The sequence below is a fragment of the Ambystoma mexicanum genome, chromosome 9, assembly GCF_040938575.1.
Source record: "Ambystoma mexicanum isolate Mex_15411 chromosome 9, UKY_AmexF1_1, whole genome shotgun sequence".
NCBI lineage: Eukaryota > Metazoa > Chordata > Amphibia > Caudata > Ambystomatidae > Ambystoma > Ambystoma mexicanum.
Genome location: NC_090931.1, coordinates 547,188,463 through 547,213,064, shown reverse-complemented (window position 1 = coordinate 547,213,064; position 24,602 = coordinate 547,188,463). Strand labels below are relative to the sequence as shown.

Sequence of the window (24,602 nt, the reverse complement as noted above, 5' to 3'; positions counted from 1 at the left end):
AATGGATGTTATTACAGATGTGGTGGGATTGGTTCAGAAGGACCAATTATTGGAAGTAACCAAGAAGCAGCAGTACGTCTTTCTATTCTAACAGACTTTCTGGACACTCTTAGCAGAGGAGTCAAAGATTGGAATGCGATGTCATGACCAGAACAGATAAATGCACTTAACGTGTCCGGGTTGCAAGATGCCAGGCTATGTCAAGCATACTGTCTTGGTGCTCAGTATGCTTAAAATATGTTTGTGGCATTACCTGTCTGGGTAACTGAAGTGTCCAATTGGATTTTGAATGGAGTTTAATATACCCCTTCAAACTACACCTGCTATGGTTTGTCAGGGACTACATTCCGGGGGAAATGTACATTTGATTAATTACAAGTGGGTTAGGGAAGATTATGCTGTGCCGTACTCACATGCATGCGTTTCACTTTCAAGTCCTGAATTACACTGTACTAGTTACGTGATTGCAAAGGTTCCACTCGCATAGTTTGTTCACATATTATGCAAGTGAATTCCTGTGAGAATAGCACTGAATGCACACTTCATGATACAACTATAGCAATATTTCCTAGTCAAGCACATGGTTCCTACCTCGTACATTTCAAAGGATCATGTTGAAGTTGGGGTACCAACCCTTATCACTATGAGTGAACAAGTTAAATGTTGTGGGTTTATTTTGAATCCACCCAGGCCATCACAATTGAATTTACGGCCTTTACAATTTCCAAAATTGAACCACATTTGCGTACAAGGGTCTATCAGTGAGGAATCTTATCTCAAAGTACACTCCAAGACAGTCAAGCAGATTGCATCTGTCCTAGCCTGTCAAGACACAATGGAAGAGGCTATGCACACCTTGATTGAAGGCTTGCTACTAACATGCATACAGTTTGCGATTTCTGCGGTCATGCGGTCACTATGTTTGCTACAAAAACCCTAAGACAGGGCATGGATGCATTCAATGGATTAATTAGAGCACTGACATTATCGCCAACCACTTTGATGCTTATACAACTTGCAATACTTCAAATTTCGCTCCTGTGCTATGCCAAACACAATCACGAGTAATCGCAACACTTTGTGCCTTGAAGCTGCCTGTGTTCATTTCAGAACTGAACCGTGAAGACGCTGTGGTTATTAGCAGTGTTCTCAATGTCAAAAACATTTTATTTTTTCATTGATGGCGCAAATCAACGGTTAAAGCCACTGCCAGGTGTGTGGTGTGCTCCAAGGAGTTGCTTCTCGCTAGGATCTTGGAGGTGAAAGTCTAACTCAAGACAGTCGTGTCTTGGCAGGATCGATTCCCGAAAATCTGTCTGAGCACAGAGATGTGTGCAAACCAGAGATTATTTCATTGAGTGTTCCATTGTGACTTCACCAAACTCGATTAAATCCAACTCCCGCCAGCCACCAACGCTTGTCATGGGCATGTCTCTAAGAAAGGCAAACTGCTTGAAAGATGAAAACAGTTCAAATTACTCTGAATGACACCAGTTTCCTCGCTGACCTTTTGCCCAGGGGAGCAGACTGTTTCGATGCAGATGATGGATACATGGCAGACCCGCTGATGCCATCCATTGAAAGCAGAAGAGGTGGCTTTCCTATATGGAACTCAATATTGTTTCCTGCGCCAAATTGTTTTTTAGTACATTGAAGATTGGCAATTAATCCTGAATTCAGAAAGCCTAAAATATTGCTGAACCCGTCAACATTGGGACCACAATCTTCCTCTAATGAATTGAAATTGAATTGCATTTTACCTAAAGGCCCAGGTTGGAGCACACGTCATACATACAAATTGGATAATATTCACCTGCAATTTACTGTGGGAGACAGAGGAACTCACGTATTAAGTCTACCTCAAAGATCCTCAGTACAAACTTTGGACAATTTACACAAGCTGCCTTAATCTTAAAATTATAGAATCCAAGCCTCATGGGATCAGAAAGTCAGGGGCAAATTTGTGCTGGATGTTTATTAGAAATGGGTTCTCCAAGACCCCGCCTTCATACATAGAGGCCATGACCAGTGGTAGGAATTAATCTGAATGCATCATATTACATATAATTATTCATTTATATCTTTTCTTAGCACCTACAATATACTTCTAGGTGCTCATCGATCGACTCAAACTGGTAGCCACCAGCATGTGGGCTGCGGCAGAGCGACGACTCATTGCTTAATTGCCGCACATAGTTCGAATGCCCAAAGTTTCAGCTTTCCACCTTTTTGACAATTCTGTTTCATTGCTTTTACCACGGCAGACACAAGTTTCAGAAGTGAAACATTTTATCTTCAAATGTTAGACAAATGAAAGATCCCCCAGCTAATGACAAGAGGGGTTATACATGGCTTCCTGAACAGAAATGCAGCAAGAGGCCAGTTTCCTATTTTAAGCGAGTTCTCAGACTACAGGCGTCATTTTTAGTTAATTGTAGGAGTTTTTTTTAAACGACTGTGGTCACCTACTCCACCAAGGTATAAAATTTACTAAATGCAATATTTGGAAATGCAACCTTGTCGGTATACTAGGCCATCCCCAGACCGCACACAGGACAACGCAAATTTAATGTTATGCATATCACACCTCTGATAGAGAAAAGAACACGTCACTTAATGATTGTTTTAAGAGTAGCGATTCAATAAAGGGCACCTGGCGGAGTCACAAGAGTAGACATTTAAAAAAACTGAAATGTATGGGTACTAATTGTATATATATATATATATATATATATATATATATATATATATATATATATATATATATATATATATGCGCCACGAGGGCAGATAGACACACAAGGCCAGCACGAGCACTGAAACAGGATGGGCTGGGGATAGGAAGAGCCACAGGAGGTAGCCGACCAAAGTGCATAGGCTGAGGAAACAGATGCTGTGCAGCTCCGAGGAAGCCGGTTACTTTGATGCTATTTTTTGTTTAGACACGAGTACAATGGATCCTCCAATGTGCATGCGACACCAGGTGTGTAGCGTGGTGTAGAGCAGGAGAGAAAGTTTTTCAGTGTGTTTGAACTAACATTACTTATTCCATTTTTTAAATACTCAAAATGTTTTTAGCTTACTTGATACTTCACTGATATGAAAGCAACTAGAACATCTTATGTGCTTGTCCAATAAATATATAAGCTTTTAGGAAATGAGTGATTATATTAAACTGCGCTAAAAACACATCTCATTGTCATTGTAATATATGCAAGGAGTCAGAAGCGGTCATCTCCAAGTGGATTTTTCCTGACCATGCGTGTTTGATCATGCTGAAATCACTGAACTAAATTCAAATATGCAGAGTGCTAGCATGTGAGATTAGTGTGGTTTCAGACATGAATGACCGATGACCAGAAGCCCTTGTTTATAGCCCCGAAAGGAGGAGATCAAGGACCGAACAATCAAGGCAGAGTAATCAAATAAAGAAGAGCAGAAAAAGGGGAAGATGAAGGTCAGGAAGGAAAAAACATTGTATAATAGGTTAGCAGGGTTTTGGATGGAAACCCTGTTAACCATTATGGTGGAAGAGTACCTGGGGGGGGGGGGGGGGGGGGGGGACACAGGATTATTATGGGTTTACGAGCAAAGGATACATGACACATACTTGACATACGGGTAAGAAGCATGGTTGCAATATGACAAGGGGTTTAGGCTGAAGATACAAATATGGCCCACAATGTATTGGGACGATGAAGAGGTCTCAGGTTTTGTACACAAAATGGTGGCAGAAAAGGAATTGGGGCACAGATGCACCCACCTGGAGCAGTCCTTTCAGACTAAAGAACACCTGCCTTCATGACAGAGGGATTCATTTCAAGCCCGTTTCAATGAGGGTGGGTCAGGGCAGAATGGCACCGCCCCCAAAGGGGCCAAGCGAATTACTCGAGATTTGAGCAACAAGCATACCCATATGGGAAGTGTGAGGAACCAGAAGCTGTCATCTGCTAATCCCTGCAGATCTTTCCCTCAGGTGGCCAGGGCACGCCCAACGCCTTTGGATCCAGACCCTGAGGGTGGACCAGTGTGGGAGGATCACTTGGGTGAGTGGGACACCGGATGGCGAGATGCAGTATCCCCCCTACCCCCGCCCCCATGTAATATCTTTATCCCATCCTACCAGTTAAGATACATGGGAACTCTACCCTCCCGCCTTTCTCTACGCGAACACTTTCACACTGACAGCCCGTTCCGGGAGAAAACAGACTAACACCCGAGCAGTACACCTGACATGTCCCACTACAATGGTCAGGCGAGGTCACGCAATTACTGGCAACTACTCACACCGGACTTCTATTACACTATCCCACACGGAAAAAAGGAAGCGCACGAGAGCACACTGAGCGCGGCAGAGCACATGAAGGAACAGCAGTTTCGGGTTGGTAGATGAACGAGGGGAGAAAGACGGTCAACACAGAGGTATTCGTAAGAAGGGAAATACCCTTGACCTTTTTGGCAAGACGCCGTTACTTTCAAGAAACCTTCAAGACAGAAAGCGTAAGGCCATGAAACCAGCCTTAAGAATCTTGCATTGTGTGTCGAAGATACCGAGGGCCCTACCACGAAACTAACCAAGGCGGGGAGGAGCAGCAGCAGCCGTTGAGGTATCGTATTTGGGTCCAAGAACAAAGGCGCAAGAGATACCAACACAGCCGGTGAGTTGGTGAGACCGATCGAAATGCGGTCTGTGTTGAAGTCAAGGTTGCAAGCGGCAACATTGTATAACGAGCGCTGGAACGAACATTGTTAAAACGCATGTGATGAAAAATGCGAGTAAAGCTTAACTGCTGATGAACGTTTGAACTTCAAAGGGCAAGATATGATACCGTTGACAGAGTGGTCTGGCACCATGAATTTGCTCAATCGAAGGTCTCTGTAAGGTGTCCCTCCAAGTGAAATGAAAGTAGAAGATAGAGGAAAGCAATTGTGTGAAGTGAATCGAAGTGTTACTGCAACGTTTTAAGAAAAACCCATTGCACATTCAAAAGTCTTTGATTTTGGTAGAAAGGGTATCCGAGCCCGAATGAGGGAGATCCTTGGTCCGAGCCCAAAAGACAGAGGCCATATGTAAACATTAAGATATCAAGAGGATCCGAGCCCGGATGAGGGAGATCCATTGTCCGAGCGGGGGAGGGAGACCAAGTGTGAACATTGTGATAAAAGGGGGTCTCAGCCTGAAGAGGGAGACCCATGATGGACATGGAAAGCAAGAACTTGTGCATGTATAATAAAATCCTAATAGGAATGGAACTTTGAGACTGTTATGACAGACCCTCTACAGTAAGAGAATGTTATTGGAAACAGGGCTTTGGCAGAGGGCCCCGATGTCTGCGCTTTGAACTGTATCCTCGTGGCCGAGTAGCCGGAGTGTGTGCGAAGCTTGTGCCACCTTTCCCCGTGCTGAAAACATGGGGACGGGGAGCCAACTGATCAACTATCCGGACATATTATTTCTTGAACACTTTTCGTTTTTGTATACACTTTTGTCCCACACCATTTTGTAATTACAAGTAAGGATTGGCAATGGGTTTATTAGTATAGTCCCTTTTATTTTGATGGACCTCATTATTTGATGGTTGTAGCTTGATCCCATCCTTAGATTTGGATAGGCATTCAACCACCCATTTGAAGTTCAATAAACACCCTTGGACTGTGATCAGGTGTGTGTCCTCACTGTTTGATACCATGCCTTCCTTACAGAAGGTATGTAGAGATACAAACACTCTTGTAACAAATGTGGAGGGGAACCATTGTCAAACAGTTGTGACACAATAAGCCCAAAGTAGTGGGAACCAATACTAAAGGATTCAAGCAGCCTTCGCGCAGCAGGCTGAAGTCTACATAACTTAGCTCCTTCTCCAATCAACACCATCCTCCCTCTCCTTAACCATTACAATGCTAATAGACTATTGCAGGGTTTTCGCATTCCCTACGAATGGCTCTTCATCAGCAGGGAAGCAGAGAACTTGGAATCAGCCAGGCTAATGACAGGAGTAGCAAGACGAAATGGAGAAGGAACTCAAGCTAGGTAGAGTAGCAGGCCGATTCTCGTCATCCCCATCATATTGCCCCTCGGAGTGTTATCCAATAAGGAGGGCAGTTCCGCTGCTATACATCACTTGCCATTCCCAGAGGGCGAATTAGTTAACGATTGGCTTAGCAGGAATGAATGCACAGTAAATTACTCAACATTTGAGGAGGCAGTGAATCTGGTGAGGTTAACAGAAAAGGGGGTATTAATGGCAAAAGCAGACATTGAATCAGCCTTTAGGTTACTTCCAGTGCACTGCGACAACTTCCACCTTTTAGGATTCAAATGTAATGGCAAAAATTATGAAAAATGCCTACCCATGGGCTGAGCAGCATCTTGCACGCAATTCGAGAGGTTTTGCAAATTTGTGGACTAGGCTCTGAGACAGGGAACTCAGGCTGGTAAAGCGATGCATTACTTGGATGTCTTCCTTTTCGTGCATAGGGAGGCAACTGACGAATACAGCAGAATACTGAAGGAGTTCAAGGAGCTCACAAAACAGCTGGGTGTGTAATGCATTTAAGAAAATGTAACTTCTTTGATTCCAAAATCTAAGTGACATGCATTTTGGGAACACATGTGAACATTTGTCTTCACGCTGAAATAAAGGCTCATCTAGGAGCATAGTGTGCATTTGCTGAAGCAGTGGAAAGACAGCGTGTTTTGTGTTCAGACTAAGGGCCCGATTCATGGATTATTTGCGCTGACAAAAAACATTCTGCCCGCAAATCCCCATTAGTTAAACAGGGATTTGCAGGCAGAATGGTGCACAAATCCCGTTTTTTTCAGCGCAAATAATCCATGAATCAGGGCCTAAGTTTGTTATGCATTCCACAAGAAGCTGAAAGCAAAGCTTGTCGCTCTCATGCGAAAACCAGGGGTTGTTTACAAAGCAGTGAGGTTTGATGGCTGCAAAAGGCCGGGCAGCTGTGGAACTGGACAGTGAACTACTCTGAAAGAAATACTACATACTAGGTTGATTAGAGTGAAAAAACATCAGACAGACAGTAAAATCAAGTCACTCTTTCTTTGCTGGGATGACAGAAGCAGACATGCTCCTTCAGCCTGTTCCCGTTGGCGAGTGGCTCTCTTCCAACCTGGACTTTCCAGTGAAGCGCTTGGCAGAGATGAGGAGTTTCAAAACAACGCTAAATGTGATGTATTCGATTCTTGCTTTATGTCTATCTGTATTTTGCTTTTGTAACCTTTAGAAGAGAAATAAAAAGGGCCAAATAAGAACCTATTTTCAAATCTAAATGGAGTGTTAATTATTGTGTTCCACAGTCTTTCTTTAAGTTCAGAGGAAGTTCTGTGGAGGGGGGTGACCACGTTACCTGCTGACAAAGTAGAGGCCATCAGGCTGGCCATCACGGGCATGCTAAATAAAGAAAAGGCCACTCAGAGAAATATTCACTAGCGGGCAAACTGAATTTTGCAGGCAGGGTGATCCCATCAGCGAATGTCTCTGCCAGGCGCTCAGAGTTGAAAACTGCTGGGTTACACACAAAATACATCCCACCATGTATGGTTGGGAGCAGCCCTGAAGGCCGACTTAAAAAATTTGGAATGGTTATCTGGAAAACTTCAACAGGATCAGCTGTGGAAAAAACCCTGGACCACCAACAGTAGCCTGGAGCTATGCATCAGGAAGGTCAGGATTTGGTGCAATACTAGTCAACGAATGGTGCGCACAGCCATGGCCAAACCCAGATTAGTTGCGAAGGAAGGTCCCAAAGAACAGAATGCTGCTAGAATTTTACCGCATTGCAGGAGCCTTTAGCTTATGGGACAAAGCAATGCAGAACAAGAAAGTGATGTTATAGACTGACAACCTTGCGGTTGTGCAGGTGATTAACTTGGGGTTCACCACATGTCCCAGGGTGCTGAGAGTGCGAGTGCTCAAGGAGTTAACAGTTACCCTCCGGAGGATAAATACAGACGTTAGAGCAAGACACATCTCGAGGCTAAAATTTGGTGCGGCTGACACTCTTTTTCAGTGGGCTAAAATTCAGAGAACTGACCCCCAGGCTGAAAGAACAGATGACCCCCCAAGCTGAAACAGCTGATTTTTCGTCCAGAACTGTGGGAAAGGGTTGGGAAGATCTGGGTGGACTTGTCGGCAATGCGTTAAAACCTGGCACAGTTAGAAGGTAGAGGGCATGCTGGGACACGGTCATAATGCTCCATCAGGAGCTGGAAGTACAGCAGAGGGTGAGTCACCCAACGCAAGCATTCATTGGGTCGGCATTTGCTAACAAGATTACTTTATTATTATTAGGAGCTGGACTGCTATGCATCTGGCAGCAATAGTCAATTTTTGCAAACTGGCAGATTAAGAGGACCCAACTAAAGGCCACTACATAAGAATAGCCAAGAAGGTATAGACTAGGTTTGAGGGACCCTGGGCAGATGTGACCCATATCACTGGTTTTGGCAAGCCAAGGGCATTGATAGACACCCTCCAACACATCTACACGGGGTATACGAAGAGAAACCTTTACAGTAACTTTCTTAAGCGCACTAAGAGTGAGAAAATAAGTTCTAACAAAGTGGGTAGAGGGGAATGAAAACCTGGCGCTGGGGGATGGTGCGTTAAGTGGGGTAGGTTTTTGTTTAAGATAACATCAATCCAGAACGGAGACAGATTTCGTTTTCATGCATTTCAGACACACGATATTGCCGGTTTGCAGGCTTAAAAAGATTACTTTAAGCGAAGACCTGCTATACCTGAGCTTTGGGCCCCGCTATCAATACACCAGGAAGGAGCAGTCCTGAGCCTCTACCAATTCCAGGCGATGGAGAGAATAGCACTGGGCAAGATTGGCTTTGAAAAAAAAGCATATTTGGTACTCATTTAGGATTAGAGCGTGTGCTGGCCTTGACAAGGCGGGTTTAAGGCAGGAGGGAGGTTGGAAACCAACTGTTACAAAAGATATGCGAGGGTGAACAAAACGTAAATGGCACCTCCTGCAAAATTACCTCATCATATCTTTCACCTTCTAGCAGTAATCTGAGGAAGATTGAGAGAAAGTATGTGTGTTGGGACATTCCTGTGTGTCAAGAGAACGCAGGAGGTGGAATTTGAATCTGGGCAATTTTGCAAAACAGCATTCGATGGTGAAATGGAGGAGTAAGCCTGGCATGCGTTGGCAGGAGCTCGAAAGAACTGTAGAATCACTGCTGATTAACAGGCAGGAGGCCGCCAGTGTTGGTGATACATCTGGAATGCAATAACTTGACAAGTCTCAGAAGAGGAATCTTATTTTTAGAAATGATGGCATTATTTAGAAAGTTAGCTGCTTGCCTGGGCGATGCAGAAATAACGACATGCTACAAATGGCTCAGAGCCATTTCACGCCGAGTGGTGGAAAAGTCCTGCAAAAAAGTAAACAAAGCCATGGGGACATTTTGCAAAGGCATAGGGTTTTCAGCATGTGCACCACGCCCCGATATACCTGGATGATATGCCCAATTATAACTTCGAAGATGGGGGTTCACCTATCAGATGAAGGCATGTACTTATTCCTGTGTAACATCGCAGGGGCTTTGGACGAGCACTGGTATTAGAGTCGGAGTGGGGAAGCCAGTAGGGGCATGAACCCCTACTTTGGTGTGGTAATTTTGAAAGTGACCAGACTGATCAGTGAGATGTAGAGGCATCGAGTAAAAAGCAGGGTTGAATGCCCCCTCTTCCACCGCCCCTCAGGATAAGGGCCCCCTGTATGCCGGAAGGCAAGGGTGCTTTAGGAACTAAAACGACTTCACCCCCATCAGACTAGCAAGCCAATGATAGGCGTTCCTTTTGAGCTCAGGACAGAGAGCCTCCGCTACTTGGCCAGTCTGCTGAGGGACAAGGTTGGGGAGTTGTGGCTGAAAGAAGGACTTATGAAAAAGGGGAGGCAAAATATTCCATAAGCAAAATGAGTGGGGATATCCACGGCATAACACTGGTCAGCTGGTCGCTTAATATCCATTGTAGTGATAAAATTAAAATGTAAAAAGGTAAAGATGAGTAAAAAACCTGTGGCCATGACCCTCCACGGGCAGAGGGTCAGGCTCAATCTTTGCACATTGTTTTTAAATTGTCTTACGTACTGTGGGAGAAGGGGACCCCTAATGTGTGGCCAAGTTAGTGCCACTGTTCGAATACGTTGCACTTTAACGAATTCTGTCATTTTATATTTTATCTAACTGAAGATTTGTATTATGTTTTCCTTCTTTTCTCAAACTGATCGTTTTGGGAGTCTTATGGATTCAAAATAAACATGTGCATGGTACTTTCCATTGAAACATTTCATCCACCACACTTGTTGGATTTAGCAGCTCTCTCGAAGCAAGGCGTTCAGTAAAGAAATACATTATTTGTGGCGCCTCTTGCTCTCGCCACAGCACGGTTTTAATTCCCAAGATGGAGATCCTATCGCTGGTCACCCCTGAGCTATATATAATTTTTCTCCATCGGACTTCTACCTTAGCAGGGTGTTACAGTCCTATTTTAGTTTATCTATGTTAAATGGCATAAGGCATCCTACCCAATTCATAGTCTGTAGACTACAATATCATTGGATGTAAGTCCATTACATCTCCTACCCAACACTTAACCAATGTCTTCCATGCATACATCTATACACATCCAACTCCTGGCGCCAACTAATCTGTCAGCTGGCTTGGCATAACCAGCCCTCTAAGCGGATACAGGGATTGCTTCTTACAAACAAAGCTGGTGAAAGCTTCCACAATGCTAGAGAAGGGGTAGGAGCCGAATGTGACATGTGGCACATGCCACCAATCTCTGGACTGGCTGATGTAAAATGTACAGTTTAAGGGATTCCAAACACATTCAACAAGTGAAAAATACCTTCTCAATCATTGTGGGATTGTTTTTCAGCAAATGCATAGTTTAAGCACTTATCATGCCCCAGCATGTCACCAATCTCGGAACTAGCTGATGTAAAATGTACTGTTTAAATGACTTCAAAGACATTAAACAAGTGAATATAAAGCCTCACAACCATTGCGAGATGTTAAGAAGAAATACATTTTATTCCAATAGCTCCCTTGAACTCACTACCTCATGGACTGTAGATGGAAGTTTTACCGTTGCACCAATGCTTTAGATGGGAAACGTCTGGTGCTAGTTCTTATGACCTAATCAGAAAGCCAGGCCCTTTTCAGTGTCAATTCTAACGCGGCATGCCACCTACATATTTCTTTATATCTGCTTCAAATCCGTTTTTTCATTGCTTCAAAATTACTTCAGGCATCTCACCTCTTAGGCTCTTGTTTTATATTTCATAACCTACAGCAATTGAATGGTTGAAAGGACTTGGAACTCCAGCATGCCACAGCATGTCACCACTCTCAGGACTAGCTGATGGCAAATGTACTGTTTAAATGACTTCAAAGACATTAAACACGTGAATATAAAGCCTTACAACCATTGTGAGATGTTAGAAATCAAATTTAGTAATAAAAAGCCTGTGCGTCACCTTGCGGCTGCTAGCTGTCCATCTCCTGTGCATTACACAGTATGGCCTGGGTAGAAGTAGAATCCTCTGACAGCAAGTAAAGCAGAGAAGGGCCTTCAAACATTCTGCAGGACCAGTCTCTGGGACAGCTGATGGAGAAAGCAGCATGGGCAGGTCTAGGGCCGTTATCCCATAAGCTGGACTTTCTCCTGGGCTGGGTCGTCTTTTCGCAAGGGCTGACAACTGTGAGGCCCAGAGCCTGCAAGAGACAATGGCAGGAGTAACATAAGGCCAGTGGCAAACCACTGTCCGAATCATGCAAAGGACACACAAAATAGTGGCATGCTAAGGGAAAGGCGTGATGGAAGGGACAAGGTGACATACCCATAGCTCTCAATTCACACGCTTTTGGCGGGTGTCACCCGCCTTGTAAAGGGCTGACTCACCCGCCAAGCCTCCTGCACGCCCATTCATTCCAATTGGCGTCTCACCCGCCAAGAACAAAATCGGGTGATTTCACCCGCCTTTGCAAAACAAATGGTTGAGAGCTATGCATACCCCTTAGCCCACAGGAAGACCAAGAGGGCACTGAATGGGATTCCAGCAGCACTGAGAGTTCTCACCTTTCTGTGAGCTTGGCCACTCCTCATGAAGGAGAACCGTGCAAAAGGCACAATAAGAGCGTTTAGAAATGCAGCGATGGTTCCCTGGTCGACCCCTTTCATCCAGACCTGCTACTCCACCCGAGATCCTTGGAGGGGGAAGCCCCCACTTAAGGCCAAAAGGTACTTGAGCAAGCGACTGCGCACGCCTCTAAATAAGGAGGTAATTGGAGGGTCTAATTGAAGACCCAATATCCTAGACCTTCTCTGCCGGATAAAGTAGCGGACACTCTGGAGGTGGACTCATTCATGGTGAAGCACACCAAGGACCTGAAAAGGGCATTGACCACTCATGGATTGCATGCCAGGACACGCTCCCCGATTCCATAGGTCAATTGGCCAAGATCATTAAAATGGTGGAAGAGACCAAAGAGGCCCTGCCTATGGATATAGATATTCTGGCTAATTGGGCACAAAGAGCAGTTTGTTTAATAAGTATTAACAACTGTACGATAGCAGCGGAGTGCAGACAATCGTTTTTAGTAAAGATCGACCTGAAACTCAGGAAGTTGGCATCCTCTGAGGCCACTGCAGCAGCTAAAGGGCTTTTGTTTGGAGAAGCTTTTGTCAAAGACATGTCCAGATTTGTTAGCACCTTTGCTGCTCTGGACAAAGATCAGGCATCGTTAAAAAGAGTGTTTGTGCCCTGTGTATCCGCCAGGGTGGCAGACGCAGAGGCGTCTCAGCCAGCCGCTGAGGAGGCCAGAGGCCCTATAGAGGAAATAACTGGTGACAGCAGGAAGACAGAAGGCTGGATCCTTCCTTCCCCTCCCGTGGAAGAGGCAGGCGTCAGGGCTGGCACTGTAGCAGCAGGTGAGAGTACAGTCGTATGCACACAGCACAGCAGCAAGCAAAGCATTCCCGCGATAGGTGGTAGGCTAGCGATGCACCCACGCGCTTGGGAGTAGCTTACCTTGGACTCTTGGGTCGCAGAGACTGTGCAGTGGTGTTGTCTGTCATTTTTAAAAAGCACAGAAACAAAACTGCAGCAACCTTTCGCAATTTCAGAGTGTTAGGCAGAATCACATGCAGTACCCTTTGGGAACACTACATGCAATTAAGACTACAAGTGTCAGTACAATTTCACCTTTGGTACAAGCCTGTACTACACAGTTATGTGGTAGCATTGGCTGAGCAGCCAGACTTATCTCAAGAGTTTAAGTGAGCAGTAGAACAAGTTACACAAAGGGACCAACAAATACAGTGGTTCAAACAAACACTTACTCAAGGTTTCTTGGTAAAAGAATATATATTTATTTACACAGTCAATTAGAAAACATTACACTAGCAAAGCAGCTTAATATCATACACTAATACACCACAATACACAACAAATAAGTTACTGAACAAGTTCAGCTCCCCTGAAGTGGGAGCAAAATGGCACTCCAGTTGCTTTAAAAAGGGGTAAAAAGACAAGGCAATAAGAAATGCAGCCTAAATACATCCATAGGTAGGGTAAAGGGTTTCAGTTAACTACAACCAGCAATTCAATTTGATAGGCCTGGGCCAAATTCAATGGTTCAGAGTATTTGTATAGGATAGCACAGTTCTTGTAGATAACGGGTAAGTCTTTGCCACGGTTTTTAGAAGAATTTGGTTAGGCGAAAAGTTAGACAAATGTTTAGGGAAGGACCAGCCTTCAAAGAGGGGAAAGTTTCACAAACTTCTCTGTGGTCGAAAAGATTTCCGGACTGTGTTTGCACAGTACCTTTAAAGTGAAGAAGAGCTGTAGCGTAGGCAGTTGTTCCTGGCAGTTCGAGCAGACCTCGCTGTTCCTGTGCTTCAGTCGTGGGGACAAGAAGGAGGACGTCGGGAGGTTCCTGCACTGCCCAGGGAAGAGGCCACAAGCTTGGATAAACATCGGTTTAAGGTGCGAGTGCCTTAAAGACCACAAACTGGTATCCTTCCCACTGGCTATCCGGTTTTCCACAGCACTCTGTAGAAAATTCGACCAAGAGGGGATGGTTTCCAGGCAGCTTGTGAGTTGGTTGGTCCCACCAAACTCAAGGGAAGAAGTTAACCTTGAAGGGCTTCTCTGTCGATGGAGTTTCAGGCAATTCGGACCTGCAGCAGGGCTTCACCGGTAAGTCCCAGAGACCTGCTTTTAAACAGTTTTCCCCCATTCATTCCAGCCTGGCTGTCACTCACACAGCAGGGTGGCTGTCCTTCTCGGACGGACAGCCAGCCAGCCAATCACGCCAGAGTGCATTCAGGTCTCCTAGGAGAACAAGCAGAGGGAGTTTCGGGCACCTCCCTCACATCCTGTCCACCCCAGGCACTCAGGCGCCAGAGGAGGGCTTCAGCACTGAAACCCGCCAATGAACAAGGGGACCAAACCTGGTTTGGCGCGCAGAGTTAAAAACAAGAAGGATCTTTCCTAAAAGAAACGGCGAAAAAAGCCAACCGGAGTCTGTCTTTATAGATAGGTCTTGGGCGCCATCTTGAAAAACATGGCGGACCTGATTTTTTGCTACCATTGTTCGCGGTCGGGTAAAATCATGGTAGTTTGATCTAAACCACTGCCACCAGCCATTTGAAGTAGGAAAGGGTAACATTTGACTGTTACATGAGTGTTTTGACTCAGGGGATGCTAGACAACCCCTCCAGCACTCATATAGGAAGATAGTGTGTGCTGGGTCAGTATAAAGAGACTAGAAAAGTCAATTTAACTTTACATGCTCTGGGAGACAGTAAGTCCCCGAGAAAGTGTTTAAACCTTGGGGAGTCTGAAAGACACCCCTGTGCCACTGCACTGAAGGTGCTGGGTGACACAAAGAAAAAGATGATGCCTATGGAGTTGTTTTAAAACACCATAACCAAAGAACACAAAAGTAAAACACACACCAAAATACATGGAAGAGTGGGAAGGCTCACACTCTTCCCAGATAGAAAAATCAAATTCTAGAAATCCAGCAAATTTGCTGGGGGTCTCAAAAGGTAAGGGAAAATAGCACAACCTAACACAGAGGAGGAACAAAGCCTCATGGACAAGGAAGTAGGAGAGTTTCTAAAGAAAAGGGCGATAAGGCCAGCGTAGCAGGTGGTGCAATGCTTCCTAAGCAATGTCTTACTGGTGAAACAATAGGAAAAGGTCAGGCCGGTGAAAACCTCAGACAATTTAACGCCTTTCTCGTGTACCGACACTGCAAGATGGAGGAAATCAATCTCTCTAGGGACATTTTGCAGAAAGGGCACTGGCTAATCTGCATAGATTTGAGGGATGCCTATCTAGCAGTACCCATTCCTGAGATGCACCAGCAATTTTTAGAATTCCTCTGGTGATGGGAAAGGTGGAAGTTTATGTATCTCCCTTTTCGGACTAACTTCAGCACTGTGGTGCTTCACAAAGCTACTCAGGAGTGAGACTGATTTTATACATAGAGGATATTTGTCTCATGGCGCAGGATCTGATGTGGCTGCTAGAGCAAATGGTCCCAATGACGGGTTTCCTACAGAAGCTGGGGTTTCTCATCAATTGGGAGAAATCTGAGACCAGGCCACAGCAGAGAATGGAGTTCCTGCGGTTTATCACAGACTCAAAGCTGGAGCACTGTCTCTGCCCCTGTAGAAAATGAAAGACCCTTTGAAACATCACAGTATTGACTTTCCATTAAAGACTAAACTTTACTTGATAGTCTTATGTTTGATCAATCACCTCTTCTGTGTAAAAGTTCTTTTAACTAACTGATCAATTTTCCATCAATCATATGTCATAACAATTTGCATCCGTCAGTAATTTTACAGTCCCTTATCTAAGAAGGAATCTGCTGAACCTCCAAGGGAACCCGACAGCAGGTGCAGACACTAAACAGGCAGACAACACAGGGCGGATCCCTGCCGGGTTTGGAGGCGGTTCATTACAGGTTTTGTTCTTCGCTATACCCTGTTCGAGATGGGGTCATTCATTAGGAAGCTACAGCGAGACAGTGAAAGAAAGAGGAAGAGGAAATGGGGATGAGGAATTTTGAGGTGATAGGACCATAACGTCGTGATTAATGGACTAGGACAAGTGTCATGCCTGCAAAGACTACATTGACACCGAAAATGTTTTTTCTTTGATTTTGGTTTAATGTTTTTTTTCTTTTTTAAGATTTCTGCTCGAGTTTTAATAAAGAATAGTATGCATAATACAAGCCTCTGTGTCTTTAATAGAATCATGACTTTCCTGAAAGAAAGTATGGACAATCTGGACTTTACCACAATACTAACTGCCTCAATGGAGTTTACCATCAGACAGCACTTCTAGCTACTACCTTTTTTCTGGCAATGTATTCCATATCGTGTCATGGAGTGCCCCCTACATTTCTCTGTCAACAGAGCTGCCGAGTCTCCCTAAAATCGTGGGAGTCTCTAGCAAAAGGAGACAGACTCCTGTACTCTCGTATTTGGGCAGGATTTTCTTTCTACATCTGCAAAGATCCCCAGCTGTGCCTCAGACAGTCCCTTTGTTTGTGGCAACACTGGGTTGAAGTAACACACTGCTGAACACAGCACTCAAAAGCACATGCTGGTCTGACTGGGGCTAAACTGTCATATACACCTCGACTGCTGAATTTCCAGCTGATCTCAGTGGCAACTTTGGCTAAAGAGGGGTAGATGGGATAGATAAGATTATCATCTGTGTAATTTCAGCACAGGTGGTGTGCGAGAGGCTACACAGCCCATGTGATTGTCTGACATGCATATTCTGGCACACAAACATGACTGTAGTGTCTGACAGGACATATTCTTGCTTTGCTTCTAGAATTGATTAGAAACCACATCCTGCAGTCTCACATGAAGCACAGTTTAGGGTTTCTAAGCCAGACCTTTGGTTTTTTAACGTTACATCAGGAAAGGAGAGGACCTTGCAATTCTCTTATTGAGTTCATGTGCAAGTTCATCACTACCAGGTCGGTGCTGCGGACCCCGGCCAACGTCAAGGGATAGGCTTCACGGAGGGACTACTTCACCTTAATGTCTACTTTCCTTAAGCCTCAGCCCGAGGAAAATCCAGACACTTCCCAACAGACTGGTCCCTCTGAATGTCGCTGTGGCTCATATGTCTCACATTCTGCCCAACCTCTATTGTCCTTCAAAGGCATGCATGAAATGGACAACTGCCCTCAGGGCCACAGCTTTATGGAAGAAATGGCAGCAATTATATGGCTTTTCCCCTAGTCCGTGTTGGCAAGAGAGTAACAATATTCTTATACTGCAGGCCCATGTGAAATATAGCTTTGTCTTAAAATTTGTCTTAAAATCTATGTATCATATGTTTGTCCTTCTGTAGGCTGTTGATTTCTTGAAGTCATACATGTGTGTGATGTGTTGCATTCTGACAAACTGGCCTGCCGCCTGCTCCAAAGGCAGTGTAGACTCTGGATCTGCTCCCAGAAAAGAGTATTTATACAAGCCTGCATCTCTGCGGTATCCAATAACATGGACACACTTTTCAAAGTCTGCAACGAATTAGCCAACCCTACCGCAGCCTCCTCCACAATTGCACCCACCCAGGCCATTTGCTCGGCCCTGGCTGCACACTCACCTCAAACACAGTGGATATCCTATCCTCCCTCTCTTCGTCACCACCTCATGTGGCAACATCTCTTGTACCACTCTTGGCCACCTCCACCCCTCCCCTTCTTCTCCCTTCTGTCTCCCCTGTCACACCTGAGGAGGTTACTAGACAAGTCTGGTTTATGAAAGCCTCCTCCAAACAGGTGGATCCCTGTCCCTCCAAAATCATCAAGGAGAACATTTTCTCTCACGTTCCAGCCTTGGCTGACCTCTGCAACCTCTCCTTCGCCACTGGAGTTTTCCCCACCACTGCTCTTAAGCACTCCCTTGTGACCCTCTCCTGGAAAACTATTGCCCTTTCTCTATCACTCCTTTCCTGGGCAAACTCCTGGAGAAGTTTGCCATTTCCCAGCTTACCCTCCACACTGAATCTGTTGGCTCCTTCCACGACCACCAGTCTGGTTTTAGACCATCCAGAGGCATGGAAACTGCTCTTCTGAACCCCCGTGAAGATATGCTCTCAAATCTTGGTTCTAACTCTCCCTCTGTCCTCATTCTACTTGACCTCTCCTCTGCCTTCGATACGGTGAACCACAACATACTCATTGCACGTCTCTGTGATACCCTCGTCATCATTGATCAGGCCCTGGCATGGCTTACCTCCTTTCACTCCGACAGCCCATCCCAAGTGGAACTGGGGTCTTTCCTCTCCCCTATCACTCCCTCTACTTGCGTTTTCCCCAAAGGATCTGACCTACCCCCTGGATTTTCAATGGCTACATGGCCCTCCTGCCCGGTATCCTAGCCACCTTCACCTCCAACCTTCAGTGTTACACGGATGACACAGCTCTCCTTCAGGCTACCCTCGGCCTCTTCCTCTTCCTCACTAATACCCGAGTGTCTTGCCGCAATTCAGTTGTGGTGTGCTCCAAACGAACTCTGAACAGCATCCACAGTAGAATCACTCACCTGCGACACCAATGAGGGTTTCATGTCTGTTTCAGCACCAGAGGCTAAGGCTTCCTCAGAGGTGTACTCAGAGACACCCCTGGCCAAGATGGTCTGTAGCACCAATGGATTCTCATGGGCTACCACACAACGTCCTCCTCCACTGCCTCCAGTACCTCATCACCTGCACAAATAAAAAAATTAAAAAAAACACATGAATACAAATGTTAATAGCATAGGCCACACACATAGGTATTACAATGTTGTCAGCCAACACATGAACCTGCCATGTCACATGACACAAAGTCAGGCACGCACGCAGTGTCAATGAAAGGGAAGGGGAGCCTGAAAGCAGACTTGGATGCGTGTCAAGGGGCAAAATAACACATATACTGCCTGCATCACACACAAGCATGTGACTGGCATAGTCCTTCCACAAACATGCCTGATGCCAATACACAGATGGCACGTAGCATAGCCATGCCAGAATTGTCAACCAGCCTCAGATGGAAGTTGAATACTACTGACCAAGAGCCATGTACAATGCATGTCAGATGACATTTCATGGAATTCACTATCAGAAAACACACACGTGTCACAGGGTGCAACGCCGCTAAGGTGTTGTAATACAGTGAGGGCAGGCATACGGATTCAATAATGCTAGGTCACATTGACATCACGCAAGTGAATAGGCATATTGAAGGGGATAACAGGGTTTAGAAGTGTGTGGGTGTAGTACATGGGTACGACCTCAACTATGAATAAAAATACAGATCCAGTAATGTCAATGTCGTGGCCCGATGGCAGTGTAAGGGTAAGTGCCGTCATCATGTGTAAAGTGTTGGTAGTGGGTTGTAGGGATACAGTTAACCCCACCCCCAAGGGCGGGGGTGGCTGGGAGGCAGTGCATGGGTTAAAATGGTTGTTCAGAGGACCGTGTCGTAGCAGACAGTGTGGGCAGGTGGCAAGTGCATTCTCTCAGTCATCTGGGACTACAGCAGGGGAGAGGAGGACAGAAAGCACAACACATGAGGAAGCATCAGAAGTGCCTGCAGACCCGGAGAAGCTACACCTCCAGTTACATAGAGGCAGGGAGGCAGTACCAGAGGGAGGCCCCAGCTCAACACAGACGTGAACCACAAACTAATTTCCACGAGGAGCAACTGACCCTGAAGGAGTAAGAAAGGGATGATCAAAGACCATGAGAATGAAGTAAATACTGGGGGTGGAGTTGAAGGAATTGCCTGCCCAGGACCCATAGGGACTTGGTAAGAATGCACAGGGTTCAGGAATGAACACTCATAGCCACTGTGAGCCTGTGCCATCATCACAGTCCTAGAGAGATACCTTGCACCAAGCCTAAAGGACTTTTCACACAGTCCCGGACTGGCAGAGTTGCAGAGGGAAGAGTTTAGAATCACAGAAATCCTGGTAAAGCCCATTGCAGTAGTCCACCATAGGAATTACAGTCCTCTGGAGACAATGGCCCTCATTACAACTCAGGCGTTAAGGGTTTAACGGCGCCGTCGGCGCCGTTAACCCTTAACGCCCGCTTCACATTTTAACGCCTGCTTTTTGCAGGCGTTAAAATGCAAGGCGCTAAGCCACCTTAGTGCTAATTACGGCACCATAATTTACGGTGCCGTAATTAGCGCCTTCCCCACTCCCATTATGCCCTATGGGGCAAAAATGGGAATGGGGAAGGGGCCATTGGTGAATGGGGAATTACCGCTCCACTCACCTTGTAATGGGGCGGTAATTCCGCCATCCACCATGGCGGAATCGTAACCTTAGCGGCATGGACCATGGTGCGAATAGCACCATGGTCCTCCGCCAAGGTTGTAATGAGGGTCAATGAGCTGCTGGGGGATGGAGATGAAAGGTAAAATGCCTCTGATGAGGAGTAACTTGCAGGGTGACCTCACAGAGACGTCAGTCATGTGACGATAGAAGGCGACTGTTGAGTGGAAGATCATCACAGGCTATCCGCGACCACAGGTTGGAGCAAGAATAGGGCCAAGAGAGGCTGGACAGAGAGTGTCATGGAAGGAGGGAGCAGGTGTGGTGATGAGGATTGCCTCTGTGTGCAGCACATGGTTTGTATGCAGTCTGCATGACAACAAGCACGTATCAGTCCAACATCACATGGGTCACGCATGGCAGTCATGACAATGTAGCCTGAACTTGCAGACAATCATAACACATCACCCAAGCAACATACACATGGCCTGTACACACACGCATCACCACTCATCGGACATTCCCTCATACATTGGCAGGTCTCCCACGCCTTGGATCTGCTCCGCTGCAATGAAATCACCAGCGATCTCCTCATGTCCAGTGAGTTCATCGTCTTCTGGTGGTGACCCACTACCAGTCACCAGAGTAGAGGCGAACTTTGCAGCCAGCTTGTCTTTTGCTCGGTGTCAGAGGTCATTCCAACGCTTCACAACATCACCAGCTGTGCGCCTCCCATAGCCCAAGGCGCTAATAGGGTCCGCGAGGCACTGCCAGTGGGTCATACGCTGAGCAGGTGTGTGTGCCCCCTGCCTGCACCAGCATGCCACGGCCGTGTTCCAACATGTAGTCCACGAGCATGTCCAGTTCATCATCACAGAAACTCCTCTTTCTCGACGTGTGGGACTCCTGTGCCGTGTCTGGGGTCTTAACCTGTACCGCTGGAGCATCGCTTCTGCTTCTTGTGAGGTGGTGCACACTATGAGTGGCTTTTACCGCTCTGGACAGTAGGGGCTGGAGCACAGGTGGACTGGCCTATGGAATCAGCCACCAATGTAACTACAGACGGTCAGCTTCTGCGCCACACGTGTATTGGCCTTACTGACAAGGGACTTGGCCTCCGAGTCACACTGGGCCGGGACCAATCCAGTGCTGGCTGGGTGACCCTGAGCCAGAGTGCCGGTTGCTACAGCTGCCCCTGCAGCTTCCAGACCCTGGCCGGTGTGAACAGCAGATGACACCGCTGCTCCAGATCCCCGGGTGCCAGTGCCTGGAACTTGCACTGCACGTGTCTTGGCCTTCGGGACATGGAAATCGGCCATTGAGTCACCCTGTCCCTGTGCCGGGACTACTACAGTCCAGGCTGGCTGACCCTGAGCCTGGGTAGTGGTAGCCGCAGTTGCCCCTGCAGCTTCCCCACCCTGGCTGGTCTGGACAGCAGATGGCATGGAAATCGGCCATCGAGTCACCCTGTCCCTGTGCCGGGACCACTACAGTCCAGGCTGGCTGACCCTGAGTAGTGGTAGCCGCAGTTGCCCCTGCAGCTTCCACACCCTGGCTGGTCTGGACAGCAGATGGCACTGCATGTCCGGGACCACGGGTGCTGGGTATGTCAGCAGCTGCTGCATCTCCCTGCCCCGGTTGGGTGGGGGGCATAGTTCTCCCTGCATGGTCCTGGACACCTTGCCCACGTGGACTACCTTGGCCACGTCGCCCACCTTTGCCTCCCTTCCCACTTGTTGCCCTCCCAGTCATGGCACTGATGGACTAGCGCAATGGGAGGTGCAGCCAACAATTGTCCTGGGCAATTGGAGTGAGGGGGCAGGGTACGTGATGGAAAACGTACCACTGTGCTCCAGAAAGGCTCTATGTGACCCCTGGTGAAAAAATAACAGGTTGTGCAATGCCCAGGCACCCCAAAAACAAAAATCAACGTGTATGCCATCCCTCGATAGCCCACGTGCGAGTAAAAAACATCCTGCAATACGCTGTGTCACCCAGCAACACAAAAAATGCATACGCGAGGAACACGTAGGCTACTATGAGCTCGAAAATGGGGTACGCGACACAAAGGGGCAACCACAGTGGGAAAAATGCATGCACAACTCACCGTCTGTCTCGTAGAATGGAGGGAAAAAAAAAAAAAAAATCACGTGCGCGTAGGCAACTCCCCTCCCAAAACAAGAAGTACACACTGCCATAGTAGTGAACTATTCGCGTGTGAACCCACAAATATATGAAGTTCAAGCATCCGTCCCCACGAAAACCACATACAGTGCATTGTTGTCCTATGCAGACCTTTAACCCGATACTGAACGGCAATGCCCAAAGTGCAGCGAGTGTCTCGTAACTTACGCGCTTAGGGCCTTTCCTCCGATTACACGCTGACGCACTGTTTCCGCACGTGCGGAGTCACTCTGTTTCCAGCCGGCCACGCAAAAGAACACAGAAAACCCACGCTCCTGCCTACAAGGCCATTTAACTGCCTTCAACTTCCCGAGCTGACTCCTACAAGCCATCTGCTGCTGCCAGCCCACTCTGTGTGCCTGCTGCCCACATGCCCTGCAGTTTGGTGCCTGCTCATCAGCCATTGCCAGTGATCCTGTTGTTGTGACCACCTCTGCTGATCCTGAAGACTCCCAACTGCCATACCAACACAGCCCAGCCCCAGGACCACCTTGCCCACCCACACCTGCCTCGGGTGTTGCCATGTCTGACACCACACCATCAGGGAAGTTGGCATCCTGGTGGAGCAAGTCCTGGAGCATCATGATGCCCTCTTCCACGGCCCATCGCAAGTCGGCAATGAAGGACGGAAGAAGATCTGGGGGGACATCGTGGGTGCCATCAATGCGGAGGGGGTGGCACCCCGCGACTACCATCATGTCCACAAGCTTAGTGGAAGACTTCAAGTCCAGGACCCACAACAAGGCCCGACGCCTCCTCAAGGCAGTTGATGATCGAGCGAAGTTCCGGGCCAGTTCACCACCGACGTGATGAGGGTCCTGGGGCGCTTCTACCCAGCACTATACCCCCAGGTCTTGGAGTTGGTGCTCCGTCTGGAGTTGACTGGTAAGTGTTCATGTGTTCTTGTCCACCATAGTGCATGTGCATGTTGACGTGTCGCTGGAGTGTGCACCTTGGACTTATGTCTGGCATGCCTCCTGTACAGATGTCTGTGTGCATGTCCCTGACAGTGCTGCATGTGAGTCCATTCAAGCGTGTCCCACATCGATGGCGTCTGTGTTGCAATGCGTGAAGCGCACCGTCATGTAACAACGCACACATGTTTGCATACCTGCGGCTGGTCTGGGGCATGCGAGAGGTGTGACACATGGGTGCTTATGTCACCATCATGGACATGCATGGTGTACATGTGCGTGTGTCCGAGTAGTGATTGTGTGTGGCTGCCCAACACTCTGCACGTATGTTACTTGAGTTCTTGATTTGTGATTGCCTCCCGCTGCCAATTTACCCTTTAGTGCATTGTGACATGATATCTCCATGGCCTGCCTCATGACTGTCAGGTGATGTGTGTGAATGAGATGTGTATGTCCCATGATGTGTGTGATCTGAATACACAATTATGATCTTGTGTCAGTGCCTTGTCCATGGATGTGAATGTCTGTTGTGAATGACAGACATGTTTGTGAATGCGTGTGAATGGCACTTCCCTGTGTGTATTGGAGGGTGATGATTGCCACTGATGTACATTTGCATTTTGACAAACACACATACCCACATATGTTCAGTACCTTGATGTTTGTGTTCTATGTTTCCCTATCCACAGCAACAATGGAAGAAGAGGGCGGAGAAGGAGATGTGGAGCACCGCAGCAGGGATGCCTCCACCAGGCACAGACGCAGGGCCCAGTCCTCCTCCCAGGTACCGTTATCTTCCGGTAGCGAGGAGACTGGTGCCGCGTCCACAACAACGGCCGCAGCTGCTGAGGGGAGGCCCAAGAGGGTGAAGTTGGTTGTGGGCACCTCAGCAGTGGGAGGGACAGGTGAGCCCACACAGGGGCAGTCCGATGTAGAAGACAGTGGAGAGTCATCCAGGTTGGTGGTGGTGGAGGAGGAGGAGGCCTGGAGGGGCCTGTGACTGATCTTGTCCCTGGAACTGCGACTGCACCAGTATGCACCTGCGGGCATGCCTCAGGCCGGACCCATCCGCATGTGGCAGATGTATCCACGCAAATGGATCTTCCACTACCTGCGGATGAAGCAATTCGTGACAGGGTGGAACCGTTGCTAG

The 24,602-nt window shown here is 47.1% G+C and overlaps 1 protein-coding gene across 4 annotated transcripts in view; it reads right to left on the bottom strand.

The window, feature by feature from the left end:
* Positions 1–24,602, bottom strand: part of PTRH2 (peptidyl-tRNA hydrolase 2) — a 74,178-nt gene that overhangs the window by 44,178 nt on the left and 5,398 nt on the right. Inside the window, exon 2 of one of the 4 annotated variants that reach the window (XM_069615115.1) lies at positions 18,633–18,795. The exons of 2 other annotated variants lie outside the window; for them this stretch is intronic. In XM_069615115.1, coding sequence (XP_069471216.1) covers positions 18,633–18,656 — 24 coding nt within the window. In that variant the 5' untranslated portion in view covers positions 18,657–18,795. Of the gene's footprint in view, positions 1–11,523; positions 11,686–18,632; positions 18,796–24,602 lie in introns of those variants that run through there. One more of the 4 variants, XM_069615114.1, reaches the window with a different exon arrangement.